Genomic DNA, 13,489 nt, shown 5'->3' with positions numbered 1-13,489 from the left:
GATTAGAGTTTTGATAATCTAGCCCAGTGACGGTTGTTTACACGCTTTAATGAACTGAAGTGCTGTAAACCTGTGCTGGAGATGTATATGCCAGCTTGCTATGCAGTTAGAAACCAGTAAATGTGTTGCCAATTTCCAGCTCTTGCTGATCACCCCCAGTTATAGAGTGGATGACACTACAGCTATGGCCAAAAGTTTTGCATCACCTAGAATTTAAGGATTGAGACATAATTAATATATAAATATATATATAACATTATTTAGATATTTTATTTCAAGGGAACTACAAAATGATATTGCAAATGTCTACCGGAGCCAAAATAGTAGTACAGTATTAGATTTCCGTTAAGTATATGGAAAACTACAAAGAGGTATGTAATTCAATATGTTAACATTATTCAGCAGGTTTCATTTGACTTTATGAAAATGTGTTAATTCTATAGGGTGATACTAAACCTCTGGCCATAGCTGTACTGGGATATACAGGAACTTCCTCCTTCCTATAGAACTGTTTGTTTTTATTGCCATTCTACTCCTTGTCAAGGACTGGCAAGATGGTTTAAAATTCACAGAAATCTTCCAGATTGGTTTCCTTGAACTGGTTGAAGTGACTTGATCCGTGCCGTGTACAGTAGATCCTTTTTTAAAACAATGTGGCCCTCTAGAGAAACACATTTACTCACTCAACTACATGTAAGACAGAAAGGAGCTGTCTGCAGTGAGGTATTGATTTGTTTCACATAATGCCTCCCCCTAGCAGACTTCAGACTCAATAATGCACAGTTTCAATGGAAACCCAAGAACAAGACTGATCCACGTCTGTTCTTGCAGAGTTGTTGTTTTTCCCCCTTCCCCCTGAATACCTCATTGGGGACAGGGTGAGTACACAAGCTGTCAGCAGTGTTGGTTAAATACAGATTCAAACGTAAGATGAGAAGTTTCACTTGCATACTGAGAAAACACAAACATGTTTTCTGTAAACTAGCATTTTGTTTGGAGCAGGTACTGTATTACCTTGGAAACACTATAGCTCTCTGTGCCAAACATGTCATTAATAATGAAATGTAACCAATTATACTCCTGATAGGGGCAAAAAGCACTTAAAGAGAAACTTGATACGAGTCGGAAAAATCAGTTATCTTAACTACAGAATTCTTCATCTTGCTGGGAATGAATTTGTAGATCATTTTTTGTTTCAGTCATCACATCCTGGTGACTTTTTAAAAAGTTTGAAGCATCCCTGTTGCCTCAAACGGGCTCCCACACTTGTCTTCTCTCCAAGTTCTAACACAGAATCGAAAGAAAAAGAATAATGCAGGTGTTTAATAACTGGCATTTCAGATCCATACAAAGTTTCTCTTCAATGTGTCTAGATTGTTAGCATGTTCTTAGATGACCCTCTAAAGGAGGCAGGGTTTGCTGGCAGTGACTGGTCTTGTGGAAGCAGATCGCCTGGCAGTTCGCTTGGCCCCCCACCCACCGCTTCAGTGCCCTACAGTATGTGTGCCCTGTCTCCCCAGATGAGTAACTGTGTGGCTCAGAAAAAGGAGTATCGTGTGTTTGATCGCTCCGCAGAGAAGGAGCCCCCCTCGAGGGTGATGGCGGTAAGACAGAGAGCCTGCTCACAGCACTGCTGGGTAGAAATTTAGGGGTGTTCGGAATGAGATTGAGCCGCACCACATACCCACCGCTACCTGCCCTTTGTGTGATGTTCATCCTGATTCTTTGATCCTTTGTTGGAATTTGGGAACAATTTGCACGTCTTCATGTTTACTAACCCACAATGATTAACACTGAATGGGAAAACTGAGATACATTTGTTTGCACACCCATAGCTGCCAATGTTAGCCTCTAGTGAAATAGTTCATCTCCAGTTACCTCCAGAAAGTGTTTCAGAAAGCAATCGCCTATCGCCCAGTTTTGCAATGTGTTTTTCTCTAGTTAGTTTCCAGCCTTTAAACCCCCGTAGCAGCCCTGCTTAAAGGGAAAGAGGCGATCAGACAGAAGTAGGGTTAACGTTGGCAACTGTGAGTGTAAGTGGACAAACACAATCATAATAATAACAGGGTCAATGTGTTTTGAACTGCTTGCTGTCTACGGTGTTTAAGGTGTGATGTTTCTTTGCCTTGCATACTGTATTCTCTGTCTGGTTTAATTGCTGGTGTTTTAACTAATCAATATGTGAGCTATCTTTCTGTTTGGCGGATGAATCACATGTATTACCCTCTTAGCACCTTGCTGCACGTTTGTGTGTGGGAACATTAAAACTGATGTCCCAAGGAATGTAGGTCATATAGAAGAGTTATATTTAAATAAAACTACAGTTCCCATGATCCCTTTTTGCTCTGGAAGCTGTTTATTTCCAGTTCCTGCTGTGCTCTGCTCTATTAAGATGGGTAGCTTAGTTCCTCAAACCAATTTCCTTGTATAGTTTTCTAAATTGAAAGTTATAAATAAATGTAAGATACTGTGGACGGTCACTCTGGTGAGATCCAGGTACTGTAGCTCACTGACCCCGTTCTGGACCTCCTGGGTGTAAAGAGGCAGTTGGGTTGGTCGTGGGATCACAGGATGCCCACAGACCTTCACTTCTTCAGAGTTGTTGTGGGGAATTGCTGCTGTGGACATTCGAAACTGGGGAGAAAGCAGTAGGCTTGTTATAAAATAAGCCAAGACATCATGGCAATCACAGCCATCACTGATGAAGAATACAGGGCCCTGATTGGATTTGCAATCCAGCTACAGGAAGGCACTGCTGATTAGTTACTTGTGTTGCTGTTTTATCACCCTGAACGCAACGCAATCAATTTAGAACAACTGGATTGCTTCTAGTCTTTAAAAGTGTACCAACATGTAGAACACAGCCTGGTAAGAATCCCTGTGGACTGATACATTGTATTTTATATTTTCACAAACAAAAACGTGTGCTTGTAAGATGGCACTGAATTACCTCCAGCCTCCCTTATAATTTAACAGATCATTTTACTAGATGCTGACTTTCTGTCATAACCCTTTCACACAGCTAAAGGGATCATGAGTAGCTGCATTTTGTTTTGCTTTTAATTTTCAGTCATACAGTATAACAACCTGTTTGGTGCCAAATTGCAGGAGCTTCAGGCACACTGTAGGTCTCGCATTTTATAAGAAGAGGATACAGTACCGTTAAAAGAAAGATTCCTGCTGTACAGACAACAGCAGCAGAGTGCAAAAATACGGTCGATATTTGCTTTATATAAAGGATGCTTTATAACACGGTGATGTATTATTATGTGTACATCTGGTATACAGTCACATGGGATGTTGCCTTTTAATCCACGCTCACTATAGTACTTCAGTGTGGCATAGCTCTTTACACAGGCCATTAAGACCGGTCTGTGCCATCTCTGAACTACCTCGTGAAGTGGTTCAGTGCTGTTATAAAACATGTTGGCTGTGTGCCGGTATAGGCAGTTCACACAGCCCAACATGCCACTCAATGCCGGCTTTAAGCCGTAATAACTTGTCTGTGTGAAAGGGGCTTTAGTCACCACCAGAACAATATATATTGTAGACGCTAAGATTAACACGTACCTTTTCTGTCAGTGTAGAAACAAACATTGTTTCCAAGGTGATGTAGTCACATGACTGCAGAGAAGCCTACATGCCCAGTGCAGTGTCTGTACCTTGTAAGGTATGAATAGTTATTGTAACATGAAGGCCTATTCCTTTGGGATCTGGACTAGGGCTGATTGCTGGTTCTGTTTCTCCTCTGCAGGCGAAGCAGTCTCTAGCCACGTTGACCAAGGATGTTCCCAAGAGGCACTCGCTGGCCATGCCCGCTGAGACACTGCTTAACGGCAACCAGGAGTGGGTGATGCAGGCCGACCTGCCCCTGACCGCAGCCATCCGCCAGAGCCAGCAGAGCCTGTACCACGTGCACCAGCCACACCCCGCAGCGGACAGGGCAGGTGAGAAAAAACGCAGCCCACATCTCATTCTCCAAGTAGACCACCAGTGTTGACTGTACTTCCTATATTGCTGCAAATTACTTTTTAAACAACTTTGCGATTTTCATTTTTTTTATTTTATCCGCGTCTCAGGTCAAGTAGGGGTTGCATTTCCAGTTCTCCTCCTTAATGTATTACAGCGCGCAATACTAGTAAAGTCCTTCCCAAAAACCCTTTTCTTTTCTCTATGTTGGAGAAATCCCCCAGTTGATTTTTAAGGAGCAGTCCCCCAGTTGATGTGTGACCCAGGACATGCGGATATAAATATCATGATTGTGGCTCCAGAATCTACGGACACTTTAAGGCAGGTCAGGTTTTTTAACTCGCTACTAAACCACAAATGAATTGATGTTAAATCAACAAGTAAAGTGGGTGTGATTGCGTGAGCGGCTTCAATAAATGTGTTAAGTGTTTAACTGCGGTGGCAATTCTATCCGGACAGCATCATAACATGTATTAAAATCATATTGCTTGAAATGTTATATGGTAAACAATATGTATAAAAATAGTGTAGTTCCGTCATTATAGAGAATTATGCACTCACCCTCACTCTTTCTTGTTTAACCTTGGGGTGAAGTTTATATTAATGTAATACTTATTTCTGCTTCGCACTGTCCCGCCCCAATCACACAATACAGCAAATCAGCAAGCTATATAGGTCTGATTGATGGAAACGATCCTCACAGGAAGTAATTCCCGCCCCTCGACAGGTGTGTGCTTTTAGTAATAGTTAGCAAAACAATTCCATTCCTTCAGTGACAGCACATGCAATTTACACTCACGTTACATGCTCAATAAAATCAATTCATTTGCGGTTAGAGAGGCGAGTTCAAAGACCTTAAATCCCACGATATCGCGATATCGAACGATTTCGATATCATATCAAAATGTCAATATTGGTGCCCATCACTAGTGTTTACCTTTATCATTCATAAGAACATAAGAAATTCAAGAACAAGAAAAGGCCATTCGGCAAACCTATGCTCGCTCACTTTGATGCCAGCGTGGTCCGTTAACATTCAGGAGAGGAAAAACAAAAAACCCTAACCAGGTTAGTATGGGAAATGAAACCTCTGGGAATCCATGGTTAGACGGACCGCCCTTCTTCCAGACGGCTAGCTAAAGGTCTTATTGTGGTCACAGAGGGGGTTATACAAGGTTGTTTATGACATCATCCAGCACAGAACAGTGAATAACAGGTAATTATATTCAGGCAGGTTTGTAAGTAACCAGTTTGCAAGAGTCCAGAACAGTTCTAAAGTTCAGTTCTAAAGTGACACGCCTGCTCCAGTGCTCATTTGCATTAAAGGTCATTATTAGCAACACCCAGTTACCCAGGTTACCTTTGGGTTTCCTTCATAGAGTTTCCTCATAGAAGAGTTCAGAAGGATCTCAGGGATATGAATTTGCTTTTTAAGTGGAGTGATTGCCGTCACTTGCTCCGAGCCCGGTCAAGTAGAAATTCATTCACTTAATTTAAAAGATGTCGTCGTAGCCAGTAATAAGAAGTTACACAACCGTTTCCTTCTTGCAGAGGCAATGGGATTCAAATAATCCATCATTTTAAATGGGAAACTATATATCATTTTTCATGTCCTTTCTAATTATTTCATTAATTGGTAATCTGCACAAGACAATGTATTACTTATATCATTACTTAAAGTGCTCCATGTCATATAAATGTGACATATACCTGGCAAATGACTTCTAATTCTTCATTTGTAATTCACCGAGTCTGTTTTGGGCATGGTATGAATCATGATGAACTAGCAAAGAAGGTATCCATGGTGCCAGATGTAGCCAAGAGAGAACCAATCCAGACTCACTGAAGCTATCCATGGCATATTTAAATGGTTAATAAGCAAAGCTTTAAAACAAATGGAAGGATTGCAAGCATTATACATCAGTCAACCACCCAATCAATCAAAACCTTCATTGATCCAGATGAGTCAATTGAGAACAAATTATCATTTCCAATGACGACCTGGCAAGAGGCTCCCACCACCACAGCAAACAACTTCAAACACAATAAATGAGGAGTAAAAAACACAATCATGAAACAGAAACACTCAGCAGCAACTTAGCAGGTATAGATGTCAGTCAGCAATGAGTCGACCCTACGGCTAAAAGCAACCTCACATATGAACCTTTCTAATTTTAACTTGTGTTGAAACTCATTCCAGTCATTGGCTGCTGCAAACTGAAATGAGTGGATCTTAAGTTGTAGAGTGATGAAGAGTGCTCCAGTAAACTACACAAGTAAGCAGGCGTTTTCCCAATTAAGGTTTGGTAGATTAACATTTTCCAGTGTTTCAGTCACCTGTCTGTAAAAAGGACTACAAAATGAAATCTGAAGCTACACTTTACTGTATTTTTTTATGGATAGAGTGCCTTGAATTGTATTGGGGAGGGGTGGTTAATGTGCATTTCATTAATCTTCAGCTGTCATATTTAGATGGTAAAAATCATAATAATTGGATTTAAAATTTCCAAGTGATGGAGCATTCGTGGCTCCCACTGTGCATATGTAGCAAAGCCAGCTGACAGACTCTCTTGTATATGAGAGGACTCCACTAAGCATGGTAAGAGGCAATGGGGTTAGAATTCAATGCAGGTCACCCCCTCGCAGTGCAGTCTGGTGCTTGTTCTCTTGTAGCAGCAGAGAAGATGACAGGTAAAGGGGCCACAGAGTGTATTATCAGACGTGAACTTTTCTTTATAGGTAGATTTTAGATAAATGGCACTTTCTGCTGCAGAAAAACAACAGCACTATCATGCACGCTGGGATGCAGGTCCATCAGAAAGACAACAGTACTGATATATGAAAAGAAAGGAAAGAAGCAGGGAAGGTCAAGTCAATGTCAACACTTAGCGAAAGAGAGAAGGGTAGGAAACGGAAATACTGGGGCGAAATGTCTGTGCCTCCAATTATGTTACTTTTTGTCAATGTTACTCTGGTGTCAACTATGTTATTTGCAAATATATTACTCCACAATATCTCCTTTCATGTTTTATAATAACATAACTTGCTTTGTTGATTGATAAAAGGGAAGAGGAACCTGTAATCCAGCTCCTTCACTTGAATAGAAAGTCCTCTTTAAAAGCTGAAGAAACAGGTTTCTTCGTCTCGGCAGTGTATGCAGTGCTCATCGAGCGTGGAGTCCATACAGAAGTATACTGGTTAACTAAACCATTTCAGGCTACGTACTGGAGTTAATGCAGAAAGATTGCATCTAAACAGTTTCCTCAAACTCAAAAAGTAATACATGCTTGGTATTGGTTATAAATAAAAAAGGAATAAAAAAAACTAAAAACTAACCATAGAAAGAAAGAGAGGGAAAAAGCCTTGCTTCCCCCACAGATATTTTCTTTGTTCTCCAAACCACCTCTCTTAATTGCCTTTCCCACACACAGCACCTTGTCCATTTTTTTACTTGCAGAATTGACAAGCAGGTTTTTTTTTTTTTTGGTCCCCTATTTTAATCCCAGGGTCAATTGGCATATAAATCAGAATTACCAAAAATATTTAGATTAAAATAAAATGTATTCTAATTATGCTACAATTAGATATTTCTATAACTGTTGTCGGATTGATTTGAACTACTGTACAGTGTATACTTCTGTACCGTTCTGATTTACAATCCTGTTTGAAGTGGTCTGAACCCCTGGCTTAAGCTGCTGTGTTTGTGTTTGTCTACAGCAGTGAGAGTGAGCCCCTGCCACTCGCGGCAGCCCTCCACCATCTCCGACGCCTCTGCCATCGAGGGAGACCGCTCGTCCACGCCCAGTGACATCAACTCGCCCCGCCATCGGACGCACTCCCTGTGCAACGTAAGGCCCTTACTTTGCAGGAGTTTGGACACCAGGAGCCATGTTCTCTAAAGTGGAATACAGATTACCTCAAATGTGTGTGGGCCATTCCATGAAAACACAACACTTGTTACTTGGGAAGTCAACATTATTAGACTACTTAAGTAATAGAACCCAAAGAAGAGGGCTTTACCATCTGGTAAAGCCCACCTCATGCCGTTAAATGCCCCAAGCCAAAGGCAAGGACGTTTAACATAATGAGAAAGGCCTTACCAGATGGTAAAGCCCTCTTATGAGGGTTCTGTTGCTATTAGAAAATTGATACGTTATATATATATATATATATATATATATATATATATATATATATATATAATTTAAAGTTTTTCTGTTAGTTTTTTTCTGGATTTTATGCAGCACTAGTTTTTGTTGCTGATGAATACAAAGTTTTTCTCAATATTCCATGAGTAATGCGGTTTGCTCAGAATTCCATTTGGTTTTTATTATCTCAGTGAAGGTCTATGTTGCATCGTTGGTATTTCCGACAGCCTAAATAATACCTCAGTACTAAAAGAAAATAATCTTCAGTTCAGGTACCTCGTACACAAAAGCTAACATGGTTTTGAACTTATTGTAAAACATGGAAAATAATAAAAGTACAGGTAACTTTTTTAGTGTGTCCATAAAGTTTATTCAAAACCTCCTTCCTGGGTTTGTAGAGAAGAGAGCACCGTCCTGTATTGTTACTGTGATATGCTGAAATAGCGTTGCTGAAAGTAATCAGACTGCATCCAGTTGGTTGATTTCTTCAAGTCACCATTCAAACCGGAGACCAATTCCTATTGTGGTTACTGTATTGCCACTAACAGCAAACACTATTCTCAGTTTTTTTATCACTTTATTTGCTGTACTAAATTTAAATTGAACGTATAGGACAGCGAAGAAGCAGTTGACAGACAACATTCAGAAGCCATGTACTAGAACAGAGATTTTCTTTCATCAAGCAGAAAAAAAGGTAAAATACATAAATGAATACTGTATTTAGTATTTTCTGGCACATTGATTTGGAACAGTGATTAAACATAGTTTGAAAGATACCCTTAAAGATCCTTTAGCAAATGGATCTCCGATCCATTTTCTAATTGCAAGTAGTACATGATCTGGTACAAACGTGTACAAGACACTGTTCATTAGAAATGAGCAGCTGATGGTAACCTCTCCTGTTTGTAGGGATCAGCCATTAATACTTTGGGGTATTGCCTGTAGCATTAATTACAGCTTCAATATTTACGCAAGCCAATGCAATCTGCTGAAATAGAAAGTGCACACAGATCTGCATGAGCAATTTTAAAATAAATAAGTAAGTACATAAAACACAATCAGCATTGTGCAGTATTCCTTAACAAGAAATCCACAGAGATTGAACATTTCATTTCCTGGGGGTTGAGAAAGTGTAATACAAATGTTCAGTTGTAACATTTTAAGTTGCTCAAATGGTGGCTCACGCCATTCAGCACAGACAAGGGTATACAGACATTACAAGTAGAACATTGTTTTCTAAATTGGTAATTTGTAAAGCAACCCTAAACCCTCTACACACCAGACGCGATGCAACAAGTGAAAATGTGCAGCGATGCGACAAAATTAATAGAACCTATACTTTTGATAAGTATCTTTCCACCCCAGGGACACTGGAGCGATGCGAAATAAATAGGATTTTTTTTTTCGCACTACGACTAGGGCATTGAGTAATAAGAGAACAGCTTCAATGCACATTCCACCAGGGTGAAGCAGTATCCAGAATGACGGAGAGAAAAATAATACTTGTGTAAAAATACCCAGAGCTTTATGACAATCGTAGTCTTGATCATAGTTTTGTCAACAGCAATTTTTTTTTGTTTGTTTTATAGATCGCATCTGTGACACTTCAGGTGTGTATGAATATGTCACTGTGAAAGTATTTTGTCGCCCGATGAAAAATCGCATTGCGTCTGGTGTGTAGTGCCAGCCTTTGCTCCTGCTTCCTTAATGGGCAGCATGGTACCCCAAAAATCCTCCAGTTACTGCTCCTTTTATAAATCTGTTCCCAGGAATGTTATGTGGTATAATAAGATTGCACTTGCATCTGAGTGGGTTCAGCCATGCTTAGCTTAAGCATGCAGTAGTAAAATTGCTAGTGTAAATTCGATGCAACGGAACTAGACCTGAAACCCCTGGGAAGCACACCTATTAGTGATACCCAACAAATTATTTTATATTACCATTGTGGATGTGTCACAGTCTGGCACACAGTGAACGGCACAGGATTTGCATATCTGAAACTAATTCCATGTATTTTGATTTAATGAATCAGGTTTATTTGTCAGAGTGGGCTGGACCTCATTTCCCTAATCCACAGGGAGCAGTGAAATGCTTGTACTGTAAGGTTTAAGAAAGATGAGTTTCTGGATGAGTGTAGCCAGGTTAGAAATTTAAAGAGGATTGTATTTTCATGTCCCACTGAGGCCAGTAAAACATTGATCCTATTAAAGTATGTAATAAAAGCTAGAAAGTAAGTTTTAAAAAAAAAACAAACAGCTCTAACCACTGAGCTCCTCCTCCCTCCCAGCCTAAAACAATTTATTTCAGAATAAAACTGCCGTCACTCTTCACTGCACAAAAACAAGCTTTGGAAATAGAGGTTTATGATCAGTAACTGCATACCCAGAATTACAGGAACCATTATAATTGTTTTTGCATGGCACCAGCAGCAGAATCATTTACCTGGTGCTAATCTGAAATGTGTAGCGTACTGTCTTGTGTGCCAAATTATTAGTTCCGACAACGATGATATAGTCAGGGCACTCTTCTGTAATGTTACTTTAGTCTTTGGCCAAGAGTAATGGATATTCCTCACTTGCGCAGCAACCAAATTCCTATTCAGATATCACCAATAATCGATTAATTGATAACGCTATCATACAAAAGTATGAAGCAAACTAAATGTGTGTAGGCTCTTCACCACAAAAACATACATTGAGAATTTATTACTAAAAACAATAAAGCCATTTCTCATCACAAATGAAATCCAAACGGAAGAGCTTTAGTTGAGAAATGCACAAGGAAAGCTGGGTAGATAGATACATGACGCTGTAAATAGGACGACAAATCAATTGATGAATGTTTCATTGAGGCTGGCAATATAAAAGCAATGGTAACCAATACCTGATCGATTGTTGTATTGCTACTAACATACACTGCCCAACTGAAATGTTCCAGTGGCATCCAGGTTTAACAGATGGGTGAGGAAAGAGGTGAATAGTTTACACTGCCCTCCTTCCCAGTCCAAAGTCTAAACTTGGAAACAAGCCCGTGGTTAGAACGCTTGCCACCACCTTCTGAGATGAGGGACACTATTTGAAATGTTGCTGCCCACAGTGCCTGCTGATAACTAGCTTTCTACTCCAATCCACTTTGTAGAAAAAGGAAAAAAAAAAACACCAACAAAAATATTTCGAGACCAAACAAAATCAGAGCTAATGTGTGGCGGGCAGATCCAGGTGGCTGCTGCATTCAAACCCAGAGGTGGATGTACTTCAGTGATTGCTCAACAGTTGTACGCTGTGCCGTGCGCTTTGAGATTCTTGTGATGAAAGTTACATTCCATGTGTCGGTACAGCACGTGATGGTGATTCGTCACAATGTTGGTCAGCTTCCATATCGTTTGTTTCTTACATGCCTGTCTTTCCCCCTGTGCAGTCACTGGAGGATCTGGAAGACCAGAAGCGCAAGAAAAAGAAGGAGAAGATGGGTCTGGGTTCCTTGTCACGGGTCTTTGCCAGGGGAAAGCAGCGCAAGTCCATGGATCCAGGCCTGTTTGATGGTACTTCTCCACCTGATTATTACATAGAGGAGGATGCAGACTGGTGATGGGGCTGCCCTGTGTGTGTGCGTGTGTCTTAAAGGAAAAAAAAAAAAGAAAATTAAGTGAGCCCTTTTTTTCGCTGCATCTCTGCCTCCCTGTAATCGATGTACATATTAAAAGCAAAACGAAACAAAGATATATAAATATATATATTATGTGTGAATGTGTTAACTGTCGTCCTCAGAGCAATGCGCTGTGTTTTAAATCTTTTCCTTTTTAAATATTTTTTGCTTTGGTTTTTATTTGACAACTGGAAACTTGAAGGACTGCTGTGTATTTGTAAATAACAGCCATTGTTCACTTTGTGCTTGTAAACGTCTTGTCCTGATTGCGTTTATTTTTTGTTAGTGAGTGTTTTTTTTTTTTTTCTTGAAATCCAAGGTTTTGGTGCATTTTCTGTATTTGTTATGTTTTTGTACAAAAAATAAATTAATTAAAACGGCTTTTGAAGAGACAGTATTCCTCACGCAAGGCAACGGGACAGATGTAGACTTTAGGGACCCCAGTCTCAAACTCTAACACTGGAAAGGTAGGACGAGGGGGGAAAAACTGCAATTCCACTTACCAGCTATGCACGACAATAATCATTTTAAGTATAGACCATATCAACTGTCTACTGTTCATTACCATCCTTTTAATACAAGATCATTCTGAGAAACTGCTTCAAATATCTGTTATAGAAAATAACTTATAGAACATAGATGTGAAACTCAATTCCGAGTGCGGATCTAATCAGGCCCTGAATATTACTTTTAGTTATACGTTGCTTTCACGTGCACTACCCATAAAAGCCAGTTCTTAAAACTATCGGCACCCTAGATGGGCTACTTATTTAATGGCAGGCTACTTTTTTTTTTTTTTTTTTTATCTAAACTTGTTTGTAGGACATGGCTGGAATAAAACTCTGTATTGTGTGTGGCTCTTGAGGGCTGGAGTTGGCAGCCTGTTCCTGCTGCAGAGGAGCAGATGCTTTCTGGGGCTCGCTGTAAATAACTGCCTGCCTCTCTGGGTCTCTGTAGGTCACTGCCTGCCTCTCTGGGTCATTGTAGATCACTGCCTGCCTGGAGGTTGTTCTGCTGGAGGTGGGGAGGGGCTGCACTTCCTATTCAGTCTGAGAAAGGGGTCTGTAATATTGCCAAACATCCTTAATATAAAGGGGAACCAAGCCTCTGGCAACCTATATGCAGCTAGCATATACAGATAGTGCTTGTGGGCACAAGGATCACAGCTGCTCCATCTTATTGGTAAAGCCTGGACAGTGGCATCTAATCTGGCAGTGACAGTTTAAATCCTGCCACTCACTGAATGAGAGTCCCACAGGGCAAAGCAAGGCACCCTGCACTTAAACAGCGTTCATAAACACATTAAAAGAAAACTGGCCTGAGCTGATATAACTGAGGATGCCACGGCAAGCCGTTGGATATGACTGTTAGTATTAGTTTGCAAAGTTACTTTTGGAAGAGTTTCTGAAATGCAAGCTAGCATTTAACAGCAGGGCTGGCCTAGAGGGAAATGGGTTGAAAGAAAAGAAGAGTTGCAGGAAGCTGGTGTGTGGCTGCTGATAAGGAGGGGACATTGGCAGACAGTGAGGTGTGCCCGTCCCCCCCTAAGGAGCCTGTAGCTACCACAGCCCTGCCTCTCCCTATAGACACAGAGTCAAGATCCACTTCCAAAAAGATAATGGGGAATATGGTAAAATCCGGACTGCGATGATGAAACCAAACAAACTAATGCTTCAAATACAGGTAGAAGACTTAATAGATCTGACTTTATCTTTGCATGATTTTGT

At 40.4% G+C, this 13,489-nt stretch overlaps 1 protein-coding gene across 8 annotated transcripts in view; it reads left to right on the top strand.

Moving 5' to 3' along the window:
* LOC117425525 (kazrin-like) overlaps positions 1 to 13,489 on the top strand; it is a 321,926-nt gene that overhangs the window by 283,833 nt on the left and 24,604 nt on the right. For 6 of the 8 annotated variants that reach the window (XM_059002565.1, XM_059002563.1, XM_059002566.1 and 3 more), the window contains 4 exons: positions 1,521 to 1,604; positions 3,755 to 3,947; positions 7,687 to 7,817; positions 11,535 to 11,658. In XM_059002565.1, the coding sequence (XP_058858548.1) occupies positions 1,521 to 1,604; positions 3,755 to 3,947; positions 7,687 to 7,817; positions 11,535 to 11,658 (532 nt within the window). Of the gene's footprint in view, positions 1 to 1,520; positions 1,605 to 3,754; positions 3,948 to 7,686; positions 7,818 to 11,534; positions 11,759 to 13,489 lie in introns of those variants that run through there. The other 2 variants (XM_059002564.1, XM_059002570.1) reach the window with 2 other exon arrangements.

The sequence above is a fragment of the Acipenser ruthenus genome, chromosome 27, assembly GCF_902713425.1.
Source record: "Acipenser ruthenus chromosome 27, fAciRut3.2 maternal haplotype, whole genome shotgun sequence".
NCBI classification, from domain to species: Eukaryota; Metazoa; Chordata; class Actinopteri; order Acipenseriformes; family Acipenseridae; genus Acipenser; species Acipenser ruthenus.
Note: the sequence above shows the minus strand (reverse complement) of the source record. Positions and strands in the feature narration are given on the sequence as shown.